Raw genomic sequence first — 23062 nt, forward strand, 5'->3', positions numbered from 1 at the left:
TCCCATTTAAATTGTATAGAACAATTAATGAAACTGCACCTGGAGTATTGTGCACACTTCTGGTCCCCTTACTCAAAGGAGGATATACTTGACCCAGAGGGAATGCAGCAGGTGTTCACAGACCGAGTCCTCAGATGGTGGGATTGCCCTTTGAGGAGAGATTGAGGAAACTGAACTTATATTCTCCAAAGTTTAGAAGAATGAGAGGCAATCTCAACATAACCAAAGAGATGCTTAAAGGAATATACAGAGGAGATGCAGAAAGGATGTTCCCTCTAGCTGGAGACAATCTCATTTAGGAATGAGATGAGGAGGAATTTTTTCACTCAGATGATCATGAATGTTTGGAATTCTCTACCCCAAAGGGGTGTGACAGCTCAGTTAATGAATAAGTTCAAAACAGAAATTGATAAATTTCTCTCTAAGACTAACATAACCAATTATTTTCACTTCTTGCCAACTCCAATGGAGGGGAATACTCCCTCAGTGTCCAGTAGGGGCACCAAACCTCACTCCCTGGCTCCTGCCATATCTGAAAATTCTGTTTGTCTTTATCAAAACTGCTTCAATTTTATAGTAATGTATTTCAGCATGCTACTGTCACGTTAGGGGACTTTGTATTCTTCATAATACTATTAATGGTACCATATTGTATTTTCAGACATCAGCATGTGGTGTTCTGGTTTGTGTGGCTTGCCAACACCTATTCACCTTTTTCAATGAAGATCTAGAGCTTATCTAATTATTAGATGGTGAGGAAGAGATTGCTGGGATCCTTGCTGAGATATTTGTATCATTGACAGCCATGGATGAGGTGCTGGAAGAATGGAGGGTGGCTAATGTAGTGCCATTAATTAAGGAAAAGCCAGGGAACTATAGACCATTGAGCATGAACAGAGAGACTTCGGCTGCGTAATTCCTTCAAGGTGGAGTTTCAGGTAGACAGGGTGGTGAAGGAGGAGTTTTGTACACTTGCCTTTATTGGTCAGTGCATTGACCATAGGAATTCGGATGTCGTATTACAGCTTTATAGGACATTGGTGCAGCTTTACACTGCATTCAGTTCTGAGCTTCCTGCTATAGGAAAGTTGTTGTTAAACCTGAAAGGGTTCAGAAAAGATTAACAAGGATGTTGCTGGGATTGGAAGGTTTGAACTATAGGGAGAGGCTGAACAGGCTGGGGTTTTATGCACTGGAGCATCAGAGGCTGAGGGGTGACCTTACAGAAGTTTCTAAAATTATAAGCAGCATGACAGTGAGTAGCTAAGGTCTTTTCCCAAGGTAGAGGAGTCCAAAACTAGAGGGCCTAGGTTTAAGGTGAGAGGGGAAAGATTTAAAAGCAACCTGAGAGGAAACATTTTCTTGCAGAGGGTGGGGCTTTTATGGAATGAGCTACCAGAGGAGTGATGGAGGCAGGTACCATTCCAACATTTACAAGGCATTTGAATGGGTACATGAATAGATAGGGTTTAGAGAGATATGGGCCAAATTCTGGCAAATGGGACTGGATCAATTTAGAATTTCTGGTCATCGTGGAGAATTGGACCAAAAGATCTACTTCCATGCTATATAACTCCGTGACTCTATATGAGAAACTTGTCTTACAGGTTCCATTAACTTGCTAACCAAAATGACTAACCACTCCTGGGATCTGTACAGAACACATTTTTTCTTTTGTGTACTCTTGCACACCTCAACCATCTCCACCCAAAAGACTATGACATATCTGATGGAGGGTGGAGCTCAATATAGCTTACTGTTAACTTTTTCAGAACCTTATACAAATGAACCTATCATCATCAGTACAAAACAAAAAGTTACCTACTGGTGCCAGGTGATTGCACTGAGGACATTCCCTCCAGTTTTAAGAAATCTAAGGGTAAAATCAGGGAAAATATTGTTAATTAAAAGATCACTTTGGAACAAAACAATCTCAGAATTTCTGGCCACTTCAAACTCAAACTATGGACCAAGGAAAAGACATACAAATTGACCCTTCTCCCAACTTGGCAGGAAGGTTTGAATTACAGTGTTGTCAGTCTAAACTGACACAGCACCTTCCTTAAGTTATAGAGATTTGTTATCAGCTAATGGAAATTCTTTTGTTACGGTTGTGGAAACTGTTCTAACAGTATAGTTGAAAATGTTTCCAAAGTATATTAACAGGCTCAATCACAAACAGATCTGATGCGCAAAGAATATTAGTCATCTTGCCCAGCCCAATCTATGAGCCTAAACTTTATTTTCAGGTAAAACTACCTGCTCTGTCAGGTGGACGTAAATGACCACAAAGTACTATCTGAAGAGGAGCCAGGTCAGTTCTCTCAATGAGTTTGTAAATACTTGTTACCCAAGCTTTATCACTGGTTAGTTGTATCACTGCTGTATCTAGGATCTTACTGCATTTCCCTACATTACCACAGTGACAACACTACATCAGTATTTACTCCACTATAGCAAACATTGGTATGTTCTAACGACATGAAATTGATTATAGGTAAATTATTTCTGTTCTTTATTCCAAAGTCTCTGAATTGGCCCAATAGGCAAAAATCTTGAGATCCTACCATGGAGGTTTCTTTTCTACATGCCATCTGACTGGCATTATTAACAGTAAGTAAAACCTCTGGTAACTAATAGTCATGGGGGCATTGTTCCTGGAGCAGATATTTGCAAAACTGACAGAGAACTCAACCCTTTCAGCAAGGTGATTATCGCTCGTTTCCCAGGTTGTCCAATATCAGGTCCATAGAGTCCAGAGTGGTTGAAGCTCTTGAATGTGTGCAGCAGATTATACAAATGCTCAAAGTCTTGTCCAAGCTGAGAGCCATGAATTTTTATGTGAGCTTTCTTTCTAAAGCTGTTGGGCTCTGTGAAAACAAGATAAAGAAAGAACAGATTAACAAGGTTGCATATTGTCCACCCTGAATTCTGTGTCCTTGTATGTCGTCTGGTCACGTGTCCATTTCCACAGAACTAATTAGATTCAAGGTTTCAGTAAAAAGCACCCTACCAACTGACCACTTCCAACTTTTGACTTAGTTTATGTGGTTCATCGGAAGAGCACACTGATGTGAAATGCAAACAACTGGTAGTAGCAGCTTCTTTAAACTAGATCATCAGTGAGAGCTGAGTTAATCAAACATTTTGGTTGAGTACCTATACATTTATTGCTTGAGTATCAGACATTTACTTTAACAACCCTCTGGGGTAGAGAAATCCAAATTTTAATGGTTGACCCCTTATTCTGAGACCAGGGCCACATATTCTAGACCATCCAGTCAGTGGAAACAAACCTCTCAGTGTCTGCCCTGTTCAACCTCTTCAGAATTCTGTAAGCGTAATGAGCTCACCCTCTACTCTTCTAAACTGCAGAGTATAGATCCAGTTTACTCAGTCTATCATTGTGGTTCAACCCTCTCATTCCAAGAGTCAAGCGAGTTAACTTTAAGGACACTGCCTCTACTGCAAGTTTCTCCTTTGTTACACAGGGAGACAAAAGCTGTGCAAACAAGTATAAGAAGTAGGAGCACGAGTGTGATTTCCTAATTCCTTGCTGTACCTGAATGCTAACCTTTTTTTTGTTTTATTATAGGTGTGGTGTCAAAGCCCTGTGCAATTCTTTTTTATTCATTCACAGGATGTGGGTGTCACTGGCTAGGCCAATATTTTTTGCCCATCCTTAATTGCCCAGAGGGCACATTGCTGTAGGTCTGAAGTCACATGTAAGCCAGACTAGGTAAGATGACATTTCCTTACTTATAGTACATTAGTGGACCAGGTGGATTATCCCCCAACAACTGACCATAGTTTCAAGCTTGTCATTGGACTCTAAATTCCAGATTTTCATTGAATTCAGATTCCAACATCTGCTGCGGTGGGATTTGAACCCAGGTCCCCAGAAAATGACATGGAAGCATAGAAGATAGGAGCAGGAGTGAACAATTTGATCATTCAATTTAATCATGGCTGATCATTAAAATCTATATCCTAATCCTGACCTGCCCCATTATCCCTTCATCCTTTTAACCACAAGAGCTATATCTACCTAGTTGAAAACACATATTGTTTTGGTCTCAATCACTTTCTATGGTAGTGAATTCCATAGACTCACCACTATCTAGGTAAAGAGATTTCCCCTCATCTCAGTCCTAAAAGGTTTATCCTTTATCCTTAGCTATGGCCTCTGATTCTGGACTTCCCCATCATTGGGAACATGTGCACCAAAACTGTCTATTCCTGTTAGAATTTAATAGGTTTCTATGAGATCCCTCCTCATTCTTCTAAACTCCAGTGACTACAATCCTAACCAACACAATCTCTCCTCATATGTCAATCTTGCTATTTCAGGAATCAACTTGATAAACTTTTCTTGCACTCCATCCATAGCAAGAACATCCTTCCTCAGATAAAGAGTCCAAATGCAACCTCACCAATGCAATGTATAATTGCAGCAAGTTATCCTTGTTTGTATCCTCTGGCTTTGAAGGTCAACGTATATTTGCTTTCTTTACTGCCTGCTGAACCTGTAAGAATACTTTCACGACTCGTGCATGAGGACATCCAGGTCTTGTTGAACATTCCCCTCTCTCAATTTACAACGATTCAAATTATAGTCTGCCTTCCTACTTTGGCTGTCAAAGTGGATAACCTCACATTCATCCACAATATACTGCATCTGCCAATTCACTCAGCCTATCTAAAATCACACTGCACCCTCTTCACGGACCACCCTTCGACCCAGCTTTGTGTCATCTGCAAATTTGGAGATATTACATTTAGTTCCCTCATCATTAACAAATATTGTGAATAAGTGGAATCCCACTCCTGATCCCTGTGGTAACCCACTAGTCAGTGCCTGCCATTCACAAAAGGATTTACTCCCATCTGCTAACCAATTTTCTACCCAAATCAATACATTATTCCCAACACCATGTGCATTTATTTTGCACATTAATCTCTTATGTGGGATTTTGTTTTCTGATAATCCAAGAGCAGAGATACACTGCTGAGACTATATAAAGTTCTGGACAGACCACATTAGGAATATTGCAATCATTTCTGCGCTCCATATCTAAGGAAGGATGTGCTGGCATTGGAGGAGATCCAGAGGAGATTTACATGAATGTGCCAGAGGATAACATGTCTATCATATGAGGAGCATTTGAGGACTGTGGTTCTGTATCAGTAGAATTTAAAAGGATGAGGGCAGAATCTCATTGAAACTTACAAAATACTGAGAGGCCTAGATAGAATGAACGTGGGGAAGATATTTCCACTAATAGGAGAGATTAGAAGCAGAGGCACTGCCTCAGAGTGAAGGGACAACCTGTTAGAATTGAGATGAACAGGAATTTCTTCAGCCAGAGGGTGGCAAGTCTGTGGAATTCACTACTGCAGAGAGCTGTGGAGGCCAAATCTTGAGTGTATTTATGACAGAGACAGATGTTTCTTAATTAGTAAAGGAATTGGAAAGAAGGCAGGAGAATGGTTTTGAGAAACATGGCAGCCCTGATCTAACAATGGAGCAGACTTGATGGGCCGAATGATTTAATTCTGTTCCTACATCTTATGGTCTATAGTCTAAACCATATCCAGTGGGTCCCCTGATAAACTCTACTAGTTCCAGTTTGCATGACTTCCATTTTGTAGATCCATTCTGACTATGCCTGATTTGACCACTGTTTTCTAAGTGCTCTGCTATAAAGTCCTTAATGATGGACTCTAGCATTGTCTCTCCTACCGATATCAGACTCATTAGTCTATAATTCCCTGCTTTCTCTCTCCTTTTTAAAGTAAAGGAGTTACATTACCTACCCTCTAATCTTTAGGAACTGTTCTATGGTCTGACCCCTGGATTATTGGTCAAGAGTGTGGTGCTGGAAAAGCACAACAGGTCAGGCAGCATTAGTGAAGCAGGAGATTAGACGTTTCAGGCAAAAGCCCTTCATCAGGAATGAGGCTGGGAGCCTCAGAGGTGGAGAGATAAATGGGAGGAGGGTGGGGCTGGGGGAGGGGAGAAGGTAGTTGAGAGTGCAATAGGTGGAATGGAGGTGGAGGTAAAGGTGATAGTTTGGAGGGGAGGGTGGAGCAGATAGGTGGGAAGGAAGATGGACAGGTAGGACAGGTCATGAAGATGGTGCTGAGCTGGAAGGTTGGAATTGGGATAAGGTGGGGGGAGGGGAAATGAGGAAACTGGTGAAATCCACATTGATGCCAAGGGGTTGGAGGGTCCCAAGGCAGAAGATGAGGCGTTCTTCCTCCAGGCTCCGGGCTGAAGTGTTCAGCAGAGTGCTTCAGAGAACATCTCCAGGACATCCGCACCAATCAACCCTATGCCCCATGGCCGAAGACTTCAACACCACCCCACCAACTCCGCCAAGGACATACAGGTCCTGGGCCTCCTCCATCATCACTCCTTTACCACCCAATGGCTAGAACCCAACTCCGAGGTTCCTAGCCTCATTCCTGATGAAAGCTTTTGCCCGAAAACTCGATTTTCCTGCTTCTCTGATGCTGCCTGACCTGCTGTACTTTTCCAGCACCACACTCTTGATTCTGATCTCCAGCACCTGCAGTACTCAGTTTCGCTCTGGATTAAAAATCTAGCGACTGTTACTAGCAACAAGGCCATCACCTCCTCAATTTTAGCAAGACTTATACCCATTGTAATAAAGGCCAACATGTCATTTGGCTTTCTAATTGCTTGTGGTTCCTGCATGCTAATTCCATGTGATCCCCCATACACATCACAAGACTTTCTGAACACCAAAATTTAGAAGTTTCATATCTTTTGAAAAATCCTTTGCTTTCATATTCTTGTTACCAAAGTGAATTAAATTCATACTTTGTCACATTATGCTTTATCTGCCAATTTGTTGTCTGTACATTTAACCTGTATCTATCTCCTTGATTTCTTTTCATGTCCTCCTCACACCTTCGGTGCCATCTCACGTACCATCATAGATAGATCGGGAGCAATCTCTTTACCTAAGCAACTAATATACATTGGAACATGGACTTTATAAATAATTTTTATAGCTTTTTCAAACAGAATATTTTAAATAATTTATGCCTCCCTTTCTCTGATAAAAATCAGTATTAACCTACCATTTCCAAGTTCCCAGGACATATTATATTTTCTCATTGCGCAGTACTGCAGAAGCTTTTGAGCGTTTGAACTGTCCCATGCTTGCTTTTTCCTCAATAAGGCATTGAGACCAAAGATTAAATGAAGCCCAGAGCAGTTTGCAAAACTGTACAAGATGTCCACAGACCTTTCTGCAAGTTAAAAAAAAATCAATTTTAGATCACGTTGTATACTTGTGCTGACACACTCCACTTACATGATAATGGTGCGTTGTTCAGCATTACAATCAATCAATTTACCCACTGCATGGCAGTCACTGAGATTTCAAAGGTTCTGCTCAATCTCTGGAAAAACAAGGGTCCTAACACCAAGTTTAAAATGGTGAGTAAAAACAGTCTTCTCACAACGTTGATATCACCTTGCAGATTTTGCCTAACAATATTATAAAATTCTAAGATTACCTGAAATAGTAATGTTTTTAAAGTCTTGCTGGAATTGCTCTTTCAGAATGACAGGAGCTTGCAAGGCCAAGAGAAGTGTTAGGTACTTCTCCAAGTCATCAGGAATTGTGTTGAGGCAGGTACCTACCAGGAGATTAAGCAAAGAAATGGTCAGTCCTAATACTGGAAAGGGTCCTCGCCAAAAGACGCATATAAATTTGTATTTCCATCACCAGTTCCTGCTCACCATTCAGAGAAAATATCTGAAATTTCCCAACTTCCACAGTGGTATCAGAAGTTGGGACTCAAATGAAACCTTCAGTGCACCACACACCAACACCACCCCATCCCCCATCCCCCACCCTATATGGGCTCCCTTCCAACAACTTATCACGTTGTGTTAGCATTTTAATAATCAAATTCCTCTGCCATTTTAACAGAGTTATTGGTCCCTTAAAAGATTGCGCCTCCAATAATTTAGATGAGAGGACAGGCATGAGATGAGTATTAAATGGTGGCCTGGCCAGCGAAGCCACATCCCCTGAATGAAGACTTTAAAAACCATGGTAGATGTTCATGAGGCAACTACTCAGAGGTTGATAGGTTAATGGAATGCAGTTAAAAATATACTGCAGGTATCAACTGCAAATGGATAATGTTTTAATTAATCAGAAATGATCAGTGGATTTCATGGAATATATTAACCATTATATAAACATGCAAACCCCCAATGACTGGTGGGTGGGTGAAGGTTAACATATGAAATCCCAAGACACAGGCTCACAGTCCCTTGACATTTTTATTGTCTCAGATAACAAGATGTCACTTATTCTGACAGGGAGAGCTGGAGTGGGGTTGGATGTTTTAAAAAAAAATCTTTAAAATCGAATCCCAGATTATAACTGGAAGCCCAATTTGAAGCTAATGGGGAGGAAAGATTATTATAAACATTGGACACGGTTTAGTTCAGACTTTAAACACAGCTTTAATATCACACAAGCTCCGCCCCATTTCACCTCAGGAACGGCATGGTGGCCGGGGGGGGTTAGCACAGCTGCCTCACAGCACCAGGGACCCAGGCTCAGACCCAGCCGTGGGTGACTGTCTGTGAGACGTTTGCACATTCTCTCCACGTCTGCATGGGGTTCCTCCAGATGCTCCGGTTTCCTCCCACAGTCCAAATATGTGCAGGTCAGGTGAATTGGCCATAGTGTAGGTTAGGTGAATTGGCCATAGTGTAGGTTAGGTGAATTGGCCATAGTGTAGGTTAGGTGAATTGGCCATAGTGTAGGTTAGGTGAATTTGCTATAGGAGGTACAGCGATATGATGAGGGTTGGGGGGAGGGGTGGAAAGAGTCTGGGTGGAATGCTCTTTGGAGAGTGGGTGTGGTCTTGTTGGGCCAAATGGCCTGTTTCCACACTGTACAGATTCTATAGATTCCCTCTGCAGTTAGAATGAAGACACAACTGTTAATAGCATACAGATTAATGCACACAGGCATATCAGTGCTAATATCATAGGATCTCAATCATAAAGCACAACCATGCAGGCAATTTAAAATCTGAGCTCACTGACTCAAGCAAGTTGAAAGTGGAACATAAGAATGGGAAGAGGAAGGTTCTCATATCAAACATGTGGCACTTCACAAAATAAAATGCAGAAAATCAAAATATTTAAATCTATATCCACATCCCAAGAGTATCAGTAAAGAACTGGAAGATGCTTAGAAACCCATGATCAACAAACCCCTTCATTCATTCATTCCCTTAACCCTTCCCTATATTTCCCTCTCAGGACTCAATTGTGAAATCAAGGTTCCCACCATCGTGACCAGTTTGAAGGTTCAATAGGGAAGACACCGCACACTTCCTTGCTGTGTACACAAACACATCAAATACACAGACTAAAGGCTCCAAGATCAATACTTACTGAATGCATTTTTTTTGGTCTTTATTTCACCCAGGATTGTGTGCCTGTGTTAGTGTTTCTTGAGATTAATCTTCCTCACACTCCCCTCCCACACCCCACACAAACCAACACAGAGCCTCCACCCTGTCTGGAGCATCTTAATGGAACAACATACATTTAAAAATTAAAACGCTCTTTAGAGAGGAGATTACACAGCAAAGACTAAGATTACAAGCAATCGTGTTTCAGACGGCTACACTGCAGACGTAAACCGATTATTTCAAGGAAAGTACAGCTGGTGAGACATTCCATGCAAATAACTCAGAAGGTTTATTTAGTCTGCAGAGTACAGCATCAAGAACAGAAGAGAGCCTCAGTTCTTTTTAGAAGAAGCTCAAGACTTAATGTTAACTCCCAGAGGGGATGTAAAAATAACATTATTTCCTTTGAGAAAGGAAATGGCCATTTTAAAACTTAAAAAAAATTGAATGCACTGATCTTTGCAACAGAAGTATTAATAAAGATCAGTTACTACCTAATTGCAGGTGGGGACTTCGTGGCTTGGATGGTAAAAGAACAAAAGAGAGTGAAATTTTTAAAAATCCACTCCTTTAATTTAGTAAAGAATTTACAAAACCTTTCTTTAGTATTAGTTTTAGTATCCAGGCACTTGTGCCAGCATCTTGTCCTGTATTTATGGCAAACCAGCAGCCAGTGTGTACACATCAATAATGTTCTAATCATAATATCATATCATCCAGATAAAGTTTGGGAAGAGAAGCTGGCAGTTTATTCCAAAACTGTCACAAAATTAAAGACAGTTGTGTTACCGAGTGCATGTCGGTCCAGGTTGAAGGAATGTGGGAAAAGAGTTTCTGGATTTTGACCCAGTGATAGTGAAGGAATGGTGATATATAGTGGCCAGAGATTTGGGGGGGAGCTTGCAGCTAATGACGTTCCCATTCTTCTGCTGCCAATTCCATTCCATGTTCACAAAGATTGTGGTTTTGGAAGGTGCGGTCTAAATTCCTGAGTTGCTGCAGAGCACCTTATATTTTGTACACACACTACTGCCATTGTGAGTTGGAAGAGGGAGTGAATAGAGACAGAGTCATAGCAATGTGCAGCATGGAAACAGACCCTTCGGTCCAACCCGTCCATGCCGACCACATATCTCAACCCAATCTAGTCCCACCTGCCAGCACCCGGCCCATATCCCTCCAAACCCTTCCTATTCATATACCCATCCAAATGCCTTTTAAATGTTGCAATTGTACCAGCCTCCACCACTTCCTCTGGCAGCTCATACCATACACGTACCACCCTCTGTGTGAAAAAATTGCCCCATAGGTCTCTTTTATATCTTTCCCTTCTCACCCTAAACTTACACCCTCTAGTTTTGGACTCCCCAACCCCAGGGAAAAGACTTTGCCTATTTGCCCTATCCATGTCCCTCTTAATTTTCTAAACCTCTATAAGGTCACCCCTCATGCTCCGACGCTCCAGGGAAAACAGCCCCAGCCTGTTCAGCCTTTCCCTGTAGCTCAAATTCTCAAACCTTTGCAACATCCTTGTAAATCTTTTCTGAACCCTTTCAAGTTTCACAATATCTGTCCGATAGGAAGGAGACCAGAATTGCATGCAGTATTCCAACAGTGGCCTAACTAATGTCCTGTTCAGCCTTAACATGACCTCCCAACACCTGTACTCAATACTCTGACCAATAAAGGAAAGCATACCAAATGCCTTCTTCACTATCCTATCTACCTGCGACTCCACTTTCAAGGAGCTATGAACCTGCACTTCAAGGTTTACCTTTGAGCTCTAAAGCTATTTGTCAAAAAAATAAGGTGGAGCCTTCTCTTCAGCAGTTTCTGTTTATAATGTTTATTCAGTAGTTTTGAAGTTCCTATTCAAATTCCTGTCACTCACATGCCCTATTTACATGGCTGGGAGAAACAGGTCAGTGATCACCACCGCACCCTCTTCCCAATTTCAGGGTATGGACCTCCACTTTACAGGAACAGCAGAAGTCTCACTGCTCAGTTATCTGTAGTCAGCATCTGAACTGTTGCCAAGTGATGTAGAGGAGCATGTTCAGCGACCTACCAGCTAACTAAGCTGAGGTTGGGAATTCACTTGCTGGGGCTGCAATTATGAAATGCTTCCATTGTGGCCTAAGTAGTTAACTGCATTTTAACGCATTAACCCATAATGGAGTATTAGCATATTATTTTCCCCCAAACCCCTCCCGGAACGGATTGATTTAATATATAAACACATTGACCCTGGGGCTGATTTTAACTTATAAACCTGGATGGATTTTGGGGGAGTTAATATTTCACCCATTGTCTTGGATTTTTTTTTAAACCGAGGGGGCGGGCGGGAGGATGATTTTGTTAATTCCAGTTGTGATGCAGGTTGTTACTTCTGGAAACTATGAACATTAAAAACAGCTCAAAAGCAAATTTTAGTCTTCCTTTGGGCATTCTGCACGTAAAATAAGTGAATTTCCCCGCCCCCACCCCCTACAAACCACAATTTAGTACCACAATTTAGTACCACGATTAAGTAGCTTTTACAAATTCAGAATTACAGGACATTCGGCCATTATTATCTGGTGCTCTGAGTGGGTAACAACTCAGTTGAACGAGAATGTGATAATTGCCAGATGCTTCACCGAGCTTTCTACACTCTCAATTCATAAATTTGGTATTAATGAGCCAAAAGGCAGAGATCTAGCAATGGAATGAAGCAGGAGAAATTACACAGCGGCTGGACCACAGGTTCATATTGGGGAAAAAGGGGAAGTCCATGCAGCCCAGACCGACAGTCAGCTGTTCCAGTTAGTAATTTCACCGAAGAGTGACATGGGACAAAATGATCAACGAAACAGCTCAATGTCCCGTCAGCAGTGGGGAAATGTCAAAGTCACGTGGATTTATTGTCATCACAAGCCCCTTCCAGGCAAACTGCTGAGGAAAGAGTGGAAACGATGAGTCAGCATGTGATTTGCTGAATTCACGCTCGCCTGCTGGGAAGTGCTGGTGAGAATTTTGAAATCCGGTGTGACACAGCTCAGCAACAGAGGGTGACCGCGTGCTTTTAAAATAAAAACATTGGCCCTTAGGACCACCAGAAAAAGAGCCTCCTCAATTAATCGGTAGCCACTGTCTAAAAGCATGTCATTCTACGTCAATGTTACAATTTACATCGAGCACACAAGTTCACCTTTTGCAACCTTTGCCCAGTTCTAGGGCAAGGATATGTTGAATTATTGGCACCTTTTGTGAAAAGCACTGGAACACCGTTACACAATCTCGATACGTCAACAAAGATGGGGAACACATAAATAAAATCAGACAGGCAGGAAGATAGCACAGCTCAAACAAAAATTTAGATGTTATATCGAGTTTCAAATTGGGTTGTTACCCACTCAGATAATAGTGGCCGAATGTCGTGTAACTCTGAATTTGTAAATGTTACTTATTCGTGGTACTAAATTGTGGTACTAAATTGTGGTTTGTAGGAGGTGGGGGGCGGGGAAACTCACTTATTTTACGTGCAGAATGCCCAAAGGAAGACTAAAATTTGCTTTTGAGCTGTTTTTAATGTTCATAGTTTAGAGAAGTAACAACCTGCATCACAAAGCATCTTTAGATTAAGATAGTCTTTCTTTCCTTCTCCATGTATGTCTTTTTAAAATTTCAAAACATACTTTATTCATAAAATATACCAGTACATAGTCACGAATGCAGTACAACAGCATATTAAGGAAACAAACAAACATTGGCTTTTCACTCGATTCAAACAAATCAATAGGATCTCTCACTTGAGCCAGGCTATATTTACATATGCTTGAGAGACCAGGATGGTCCAATAACTACACAGACCCCTCACTTAACTTCAGCAGGAAGTCCTCAGACAGAGGTCTTTCCTTCTCGCTGTATGTGCTACTTTACATTGCTCTGTATAGAACCGCAGCTGACACATTTGTCAACTCTGTGAACCCACCCATGTTCTCTGGCATCCTCTTTCAGTTGCTTTGTCCTCTAATATGGTAGCACCAGTACATTTTAGGGTTGTTGCACATCATTTCACAACATATTAAAATTACATTCGGAACTACTGGTCAAGCAATTCCCTTCATTCAAAACAAAGTGAAAATTAATAGCTGTTTATCGGAGGAATGAGAAATGGCAATTAAAAATAAAGACTACATTTTCTAAAGGAGTGGCAGGATGAGAGGAACTTCAGATATATGTTGAAAGTGATAGGGTAGATTGAGAAAGTGGCTAATAAATGTGTTGGGAATCCTGGACTTTATTAAGACAGCCACAGAACACAAAATCAAGAAAATTATGACAAATCCTTCCAAAATAGTGGCTTATTTTTAAAACTGCAGCATTGCATCAACACTGAGTGGCACGCTTTGGTAAGAATATGAAGGCATTGGCAAGGTGAACCACAAGGCAAGGAATACTGTGGATGAGGAAATGACATCTTCACGCAGAGTTCCATCATGGCAAATGGCACAAGGTGAAGCAGGAAAGCACAAGTGCAATTAAATGAGAGAAAAAAAAAATGAAATCCAACTTTTGTTTTCTGTGCTCCAGTCGGATGTTGTAAAGGGGAAAGAAATGAGAAGAGACCTAATTTGGTGCTTCACTTGAGGTACTGGACCAGATATGTCGCAATCTAGTAACTGATAATGGCCAGATTGGCTAAAAACTGGACAAGTGGCAAATCTAGGCATTGCAGTGGGAGCAGAAAAGATTTATGTGAGCTGTTCCAGGAATTAGAGACTTCAGTTACAAGGATAGATCAAAGAGTTTGGGATTAGTCTTCTTGAAAAAGCAACAGTTGAGAAGAGATGTGGGGCCTGGACAGAGAAGACAGGAAGAAACTGTTCCCATTGATGGAAAGGTTGAGAACCAGACAATATCAACTTAAAGTAATTGACAAAAAAAAAGAGGCGATATGAAGAAAACATATTTTTACAATATTAGGCTGGAATGCACTGTCTGAGAATGTGGTAGAGACAGATTCAGTTATGGCTTTTGAAAGAGTATTAGCTAAGCAACTGAAGAGAAAATATTTGTACATCTACATGGAAAAAGCAGAGGATTGGGATATGTGGCGTAGTTCTTGTAGAGAGCTGATGTGGACACAATGGGTTAAATGGTCATCTCATTCTATGCTGTAATCATTCTATGACTCTCTAAAGTGAAACACTTTTGGTAGGCCACAGAGTTCTTTTAATAACTGCATCATGACTTTCAATCCAAAGACAATGTCACAAGATAAAGAATGTTGTTTAGTTTATTATCAGGTTAATGTTTACCTTCAATTCTTGAAGATTCCCAGCCATGTTCTTGTGGTAAGGACAATTGATCACTTGGTTCAAATAAAATAAAATCAGCTCCGGTTCCACCAAATCTCAGGTACCCAGGTGACAAGCCTTTTGCTAAAGTGATTAGTTTCTGAGATCTAGGTTTTAAAAAAAAGCAAGGTCTGCATAACAAAATGCTACAAACAGTGAGCTTCTCCTGTTAAAATCACACATAGACCCATACTTACAAAGCACCCAAGTCAGAAAAGTAGCAATAACAGCATTGTCAAAGTCCTTTGGGCTTTTCTTGCAATCCATAAAGTCATGGGCTGCATCACCTTTTAGGAAGAACTTGTGCGCAACTGGTTATGTAACTGAACATTTTTATGGTAGTTTAAACACAGAAACCAAAGATTGAGAGGATGTCTTTATATGCAAATGGAAGGCTCAATTTAATCTGGGTAGCACATCACATTAAATATTGCTAAAGTAATGGTATTAGTTATCTGGTTTAACGAGGATTAACTGAATAGCTAGATAAGTAAGAAGGCATCAACCTGTCTGATCCATAACTCCATTTCTCTTGTCCTCAATGATGATGAAGCAACATCAATTAAGTCTAAATTCAAGTTTCTTTTCTGATTTTGTGTTGCAACATGTATCTCATGAGTGCATATGCAAGAGAAATGATATACTCATGTTCACCAGTCTGCAGCACTGTATAGCCAGCAAAACCAAAGTTCTGATAACTGGGAACAGAGTCCAGTTCAAAACTAATCAACCTAAATCCAAGCTTGACCACATTTGATTTTTTTTCACATCTTGGAATATTTTCTATGCTAGTGTATAATTAAAATAAAAATTAACGGTCCAGTAAAGAAATTGCAGATTTAATCACTGGACTAATTAATAAATTGCTGCCAAGGAATAAATGAAGCATGTTGTTTACACAACATGGGTGAAGATAGATTTTCAGCTATAAAATGTGGGTAATTCCAAAGAAGTGAACATACACTATGTGTGTATTAGAGACTGGCATCAAAGAAACAAATGCAGTCTAACAACAGCTATCATGGTAATAATGTCTTAAAACTGTTTTGATACCAATGTTTACTACTTATAAAAAAAAGGATCTCTGTCTTGATGACGTGCAAATCATCAATCAGCAATTCACCACAGGTCAAATTCTCTATTGATATTAGGGCTCTCGTGGTACAGTGGTAGTGTCCCTGCCTCTCGGGCAGAAGGTCTGGGTTCAAGTCCCACCCTACATGTATAGTAGTTTTATTTTAAAAAATGCTTCAATATCATTGTCACGGCAGTGGGATCTGAAAATGCTGAAGTCCCATTGTTGTTAATAGCTAACAGAAGGTGAGCGAGCCCCAGATTCCTTCTTTGCTATTTTTTGGAAGTCCGGTTTCCTATAGCTGCACCTTGAAACGGCATTATTCCACTCATTACAACCACCAGAACATCATATCTTTCTTCACGAGAATATTGTGAGAATGGGTGCAAAAGGTAAAATAAACACCATGGCGAAAGGGCGAACAAAAATAATATGAAATGGAAACGGGGAATAGAGACGATGATGATGGGGAAGGAACAAGATTACGATCCGAAGCGTTACTCGGTGTGCTGGGTACAGTTCTGAACGGTATAAACTGACTAGTGTACAATATCCCGGCTCTGAGGGTTAGTATATAAACTCACAGCCAGTACATTGTACAATCCACCAGCCAATTTATAAAGTTCCCAGGGGCTTATTGTACAAAGCCGTCAGAGGGACAATCCCGGATGGTTATCGTGCAGAGTGACCAGAGGGCGCAGTGGCCAAATGGTGATTGTATAAAGTGACCAGAAGGGTCAATCCCGGGAGGATTATTGAATAAAGTTAGCAGAGGGGACAATGGCAAACTCGCATTGTTACGAATATTTCCTGGCGGGTTTCCGACCGTACTCCGGTCACTTACCGGAGTAAATCCAGGCTGTCTGTCCGGAGGAGGGAGGCGTCTAGAGCCACCGACAGGAACCGAGGGCTGACAGTGCGCAAGGAGCGAGTGAACTCGGGCTGAACCCGCACTGAGCGCGGGGAAGCAGCAGCCCAGCCCAGCAGGCAGGCAGTGAGGAGCTCTAGGAAGGGCATGGCCCCTGGCTAGAGTCCTCAGTGAGGGAGAGGGCTCGGATCTCTGTAACTCCTAGCTCCGCACTTCAACCCCCTGCTAGCCCAGGCACGCTTATTGGAGTGCAGCTGAAAGCCTATGAGATCCTCAGTCACGTTTCTTTCTGCACAGTTAAGGAGGCTGGGCTTCCTCCCAGGCGGAAGCTCTTGACTCTTTTTAAACACAGCGCAGGTAGGTCTGCGGTCATCTGATCAAAGTGGCAAAGAGCCAGGCTTTCAAACAACAATACAGCACACCGAGCAAACCAACAACTCAGAACTGTGCGGTCACATGTGTGTTTGTGTGTACGGTGAACATTTAAATACTCCAGAATCCCTGACAAGTCGTTACAAACGCTAGTGTACATCAAAACGAGCGATATCGAGAGCTGCTGTCTCGTCAGTTTAGGGACAGGCAGTTCCGCAGCAACAGAGAGACCAAGAGGAATGGTCTCTTTAAGACCAAATTGACAGCTGTCAGCGCGGAAATCCTGACAGAAGCGATGGTGTTGCGCGATGCCTGGTTTGTAAAGAATTATGCAGTGTCCATTAAAAAAAACTTTACATTTCAAAAAACTCTAAACAATCTATAGCCAGCAGGGAGGATATTCCCGATGGTGGGTGTGTCCAGAACAAGGGGTCATGGTCTGAGGATTAGGGGTGGACCATTTAGGACGGGGGTGAGGAGACATTTCTTCACCCAAAGAGTGGTGAGCCTGCGGAATTCATTACAACAGGAAGTACTGTAACTGATGCCAAAACATTGAGTGTATTCAAGAGGAGGCTAGATATAGCACTTGGGGTGAATGGGATCAAAGGTTATGGGGAGAAAGCAGGATTAGACAATTGAGTTGGATGATCAGCCATGATCATGATGAATGGTGGAGCAGGTTGGAAGGGCCGAATGGTCTGCTCCTGCTCCTATCTTCCAAGTTTCGTCTGGCTTTGCTAAGTTTCGAGCGGAAGGATTATGTTTATCTCACATGCATTATAAATATTATGATCCAAGTCACGGAATCATAGAATCCCTATTGTGGAAGCAGGCCATTCAGCATATGGAGCCCACACTGACTTTCCAAATAGCATCCCTGCCCCATCCTGTAACCCTGTGTTTCCTCATAGCTAATTCACGGAGCCTGCACATCTTTGGACTGTGGGAGGAGACCAGAGTATCCAGAGGAAACCAAGCAGACATCAGGAGAATGTGCAAACTCCATACAGCCACCTGAGGGTGGAATCAAGCACAGGGCCCTGGTGCTATGAGGCAGCATTGCTAACCACTGAGCCACATGCCCATTATAGAATTTTGGTGACTATATCAATTAAACTGCTTTTATGACCCATGTCCATATGCAGCAAGATCATATCCAGGCTTGGGCCAAAGTGTGGAAATAACATTCACATCACACAATTGCCAGGCAATGACCATCTCTGTTGAGAGAATCTATTCATTCCCACCTGAGATTTGATGGCATTAGCATCACTGTACCTCCCACTATTAATATCCTGGGATTCCCATTGACCAGAGCTGAACTAGACTAGACATTTAACCATCATGGACACAAGAATAGGTCAGAGGCTAAGAATTCGGTACAGAATAACTCACCGCCTGTCTCACCAATGTCTGTCCATCAACTACAAGGTGAAAATTTACTAAAATTCTTTGAGGAGGTAACAGGCAGGATAGATAAAGGGGAAGCAGTGCATATATTTGGATTTTTCAGAAAGCATTTGATAGGGTACCACACATTAGGCTACTTAATAAGAGCCAATGGTGTTGGATCTTGTATACTACCATGGATAGATGTTTAGCCAATAAATAGAAGACAGAGTTGGATAAAGGGGCATTTTTAGGATGGCACAGGGATCAGTGCTGGGGTTGCAATTATTTACAATATTTATTAATGACTGGAGAAGGAATGTCATATAGCCAAGTTTGCAGATAACACAAAAACAGATGGGAAAGCAAATGGTAAGGATGAAAACACAAGGAATTTGCAGAGGGATATAGATAGGTTAGGCAAATGGGCAAAAACATGGCAAATGGAATTTAATGTCAGGAAATGTAAGGGTATGCACTTTCACAGGCAGAATAGAGGAACTGAATATTATTTAAATGGAGGAAGAATTGCAGAAAGCTACAAAACAGAGGGATTTGGGAATCTTTGTCCGTGGATCACAACAAGTTAGCATCCAAGTTCAGTCAGTAATCAGAAGGCAAATGGAAAGTTGTCCTTTACAACATACAAGGCACTAGTCAGACCACAGCTAGAATATACTTTTGCACTCTTATCTAAGGAAAGAAGAGACAGTCCAGAGAAGTCTCACTAAGCTGATACCAGGTATGGAGGGGTTGTCTTGTGGGAAGACATTGAATAGATTACGATCTAGTTGGAACATAGAAGACTGGGAGACAATCTTATTGAAACTTACAGGACTCTTAGGGGACTTGACAGGGTAGATGTGGAAACATTGTTGCCCCTTGTGTGAGAGTTTAGGACCAGAGGACATAATCGCAGAATAAAGTGCCATACATTTAAGACAGAGATGAGGAGGAAGTTTGTCTTAGACAATGGTGAATCTGTGAAATTCTTGACTGCAGTGGGCTGTTGAGGCTGGGTCATTAAGTATATTCAAGGTTGAGAAAGACAAATTTTTAAAGGGAATCAAGGGTTATGGGAAAAAGGCAGAAAAGTGGAGTTGAGGGTTATGAGATCAGCCATGATCTCATTGGAAAACAGAGTAGGCTTAATGGGCTGAATAGCCTACATATGTTCCTCCAGGAAAAAGCAGCTTGCTTGATTGGCGCCCTATCCACCAATTTCACCATTCACTATTTTCATTACAATTGCACAGTGGCTGCAGTGTGTCCCATCTACAAGCTCATCAAGCACCAGCTCACCAAGGGTCCTTTTGACAGAACCTTCCAAACCCATGATTGCTACCATCTAGAAGGATAAGGACAACAGATTGTGAATACCAATACCTATAAATTCATTTTCAAGTCACACTTGGAACTAGAGCAAACTTTGTTTTCACTGGTGCTTTGTTAACTGACTCTCTTGATAAACCATTAAAAATTATGTACCTCAAACACAGCAATGTCTGAGTATTTGTGCTGTAAATAAAGTAAAACTATGATGTGTAGACCCCCTACATTATGTTTCTATCACTTAGTGTGTGTTTTTAGGATATTTTTACATAGATTCTTTGAGGGATGTTGATGTCTCGAAGCTTCACTTAGTCAGGGTTTACTTCTTAATTATCAGGAATATTTGATCAACTGAAGCATTCCTGGTCCAATAGTGGCCTGTTAACAAAAGGTTTGCTGTATATTATTGTTCCATCATTGTCACTGTTTTGAAATCTTGGAACTCCCTCCCTTACAGTACAGTGGGTGTACCTACATCCCATGGACTGCAGTGGTTCAAAAAGCCATCTCATAACCATCTTCTCAAATGTGATAGTCTAGCCACACTGTGAAAAAAAAATTGTATGAGGGTTATTTTCAGCATAGGTTTCATTTGTCTTTTTATGGCAACACTACATCAGAGATTATTATATATTTGTTCAAGCGTCATACAATGTTTACAGTGTAGAAACAGGCCATTTGGCCCAGTGTTTTTGTGCTGGCTCTCTGAATGACCAATTTGACATGTGCCATTATTTATACCCTCGCCGACTAACCCTGTACATTCATCTTTTTTAAATAATAAGTACATTGCTGATTTTATTTCATGGACTTTCCTAATGTATGTATGTAGTGCGCTATGTAGAAGTCCTATGGAACTGTGAGGGCTGTGTGGTTATATGGTACAGGGCAAGGTATGGGTTGGAAGTCGTAGCAGGGTAGCTATGAGGGCAATTTTGAGATAAGGGAAGAATTGACAGGGTATGTCAGAATTTGGCTAAAGATAGGGCTGTGTGAGATAACTGGGAAAAAAATGAGAGAAAAGGGAAAACTTGTAGGGAACTAGTACAGAGAAAAGTGTGGAAGGATTCAAAAATGGAGTCAGAACATGACTCTAAGCAATTCAAGAGCAGGGACAGCAAATGTGCAGCTAAACCCATAGACAAGGTCAGACCTGGTTCTACTTATGCAAGGAAACATGCAGCCAAGCATGTAGGCAAGCTAAGCTTGTCCTAATTCAGCAAGAAAATATGAAACTAAACTACATTCAACCTGTGCTCCAAACATTTGAGATAAATGATCCAATGTCAAGTGCCACATACCCAAAGCTCAATGTGATAAGTCTGTTATGTCACCAAGGCTTGAAAATCAATATGGAATTGGTCAATAAGAAGGAACCAATACGTGGTTGTATATAAAAATATGATTGTAACTGCTGAAAGGCAGACTCTCTGGATAAGAGTGACCGTCATCCCTTTAAGGTTGAGTCTCTTGCATTGCAAGTAATAAAAGTGCAATGTGTGTTTAAAACAAAGAATACTACTGTCTGTCTATATGCTTTCCTCGATAAAAGTATGGTTAAAAGTGATTTTTTAATGTACTATGGATTAACTGATCTATTTGCCATTCTCTCTTTAACCTAGCGATAAATTTTCAAGATTGGGCCAATTTCTTATCCTGACATTTGGGATGAGTTGAGCATGAGTTATCTTGTGTGCCTGTAAAAAGCTCCATCCATGCTTTCATCCCCCATGAAAACTACTGGAATACCCCTTCCAGTGAGACAGATGTGTTGGAAGCAGATGCACTCCGAAACAGTGCAATGTCCTGGAGGCTTCTGCAATTTTTATATCATATTACACTTTTTATTCCATTGCTGAAATCTCCATTCTCCAATATCCCTTTTGAAAACATTTCAATAAACAGTATTAGAAATTTCCAATATTTTATTGCATTTCCTTTGGTGTACTATTATAAAAGATTCGGAAATATAGATTTAAATAATCAAACCTAATGATTTACTTGTAATTCTTTAATACTCTTTATACACTTTCAAATATATAGACCATGGTTTACAGATGTCAGCACTCAAGCTATGACTCTGCTTTACTAAATCATTCAAAATGAGAAAACGGCTGGCTTTGTGATGATCTTCGTTAGTATGGCAATTTAACCCATGCTGTTGGCAGCATTCTGCATCATAAACTGTTCAGCCAACCTGAGCTAACTAACTCACGGTATCAGTAGATACAGATAGTGGTGATGTGTCATTGAGCAGTCTCAAAAGAAACAGAGTTAGCAGTGTAGCACTGGGCAGTCTCAGCAGAAACGGAGTGTATCTGTAAGTCAATGAGCAGTCACAGTAGATTCAGTCTGTAGTGGTAAGTCAATGGGCAGTCTCAAAAGTTCTTCCACTTCTTCTTGTAAAGCTTCAGCTTTTTCATTTAGCAGCATCTGTAACCAGACAACAGAATCAATTTGAAATAAAAACAAAAAAAGCAAGTAATATAAGATGAGGTCAGTGAGCATCTGTGACTGAGACAGGTTTTATCTTTCTGGAGTGTACCCTCCATCATGTTATTCTACTGACACAGTAAGCAATTTTCTGAATGTACTAGGTGGTGTTTGCTCTTAGAATACATAAATGTGGGTAACTTGGACATTTCCGAATTGTACTTATGCAAGTGAATGATAGCAAGGGTACATTTAATTGATTTGATTTAACATATTTCTCTTTTTAGAAGCTAAGTTGGAGTAAATATAATTGTAATTACACTGACTAAAAGTTCAGTTTATTTTGTAAAACAATCATTCCAGTTTCTGATTGATTGACCTCTGCATGCATACAATGGTTGAAAATGCAGCGCATGCTGACCAGTTTTTAGTACAGCTGTGGAATCATCATTCCCTCTCCATCTGGAGCCAAACTGTTTCCAAGCCTCGGTGAGGACTTTATTATGTTAAGCTTCTTTCATGTTGAATATATACCTGAACCCACCTTAATAGTGCAGTAAACAAATATCATTTTGATTTGGTTACTTCATCACCACTGGAATCCATCCTTGCTAGAAATTAACAACTGTGCATAATTATTAGTTGACTCCATTTCAGAGAACTGTGTGCACCATAAACTCTCAGAATGCCAGTATATTACTAAGCAGCACTAGTATGAAACTATGAGGTTTTGGAATTCAGAGGGAACTTTTGAGATAATACATTCAA

The 23062-nt window shown here is 40.9% G+C and overlaps 2 protein-coding genes across 9 annotated transcripts in view; both read right to left on the bottom strand.

Moving 5' to 3' along the window:
• The window catches only part of hpse (heparanase), a 194155-nt gene extending 177017 nt beyond the window's left edge, over nucleotides 1-17138 (bottom strand). For 2 of the 3 annotated variants that reach the window (XR_011962395.1, XM_072583960.1), the window contains exons 1-6: nucleotides 16742-17138; nucleotides 14784-14929; nucleotides 7552-7674; nucleotides 7111-7281; nucleotides 2684-2870; nucleotides 1826-1873 (exon numbers count right to left, since the gene is read on the bottom strand). Coding sequence is in view for 2 of the 3 variants with exons in the window: in XM_072583960.1 (XP_072440061.1) it covers nucleotides 1826-1873; nucleotides 2684-2870; nucleotides 7111-7281; nucleotides 7552-7674; nucleotides 14784-14929; nucleotides 16742-16914 (848 nt within the window). In the remaining variant the exon portion in view is untranslated. The remainder of the gene's footprint in view (nucleotides 1-1825; nucleotides 1874-2683; nucleotides 2871-7110; nucleotides 7282-7551; nucleotides 7675-14783; nucleotides 14930-16741) is intronic. The other variant, XM_072583961.1, reaches the window with a different exon arrangement.
• A 4630-nt stretch (nucleotides 17139-21768) lies between these two features.
• helq (helicase, POLQ like) overlaps nucleotides 21769-23062 on the bottom strand; it is a 54886-nt gene continuing 53592 nt past the window's right edge. For all 6 annotated transcript variants that reach the window (XM_072583969.1, XM_072583967.1, XM_072583968.1 and 3 more), the window contains one exon: nucleotides 21769-22294. In XM_072583969.1, coding sequence (XP_072440070.1) covers nucleotides 22187-22294 — 108 coding nt within the window. In that variant the 3' untranslated portion in view covers nucleotides 21769-22186. The remainder of the gene's footprint in view (nucleotides 22295-23062) is intronic.

Source organism: Chiloscyllium punctatum, chromosome 14 (genome assembly GCF_047496795.1).
Source record: "Chiloscyllium punctatum isolate Juve2018m chromosome 14, sChiPun1.3, whole genome shotgun sequence".
NCBI lineage: Eukaryota > Metazoa > Chordata > Chondrichthyes > Orectolobiformes > Hemiscylliidae > Chiloscyllium > Chiloscyllium punctatum.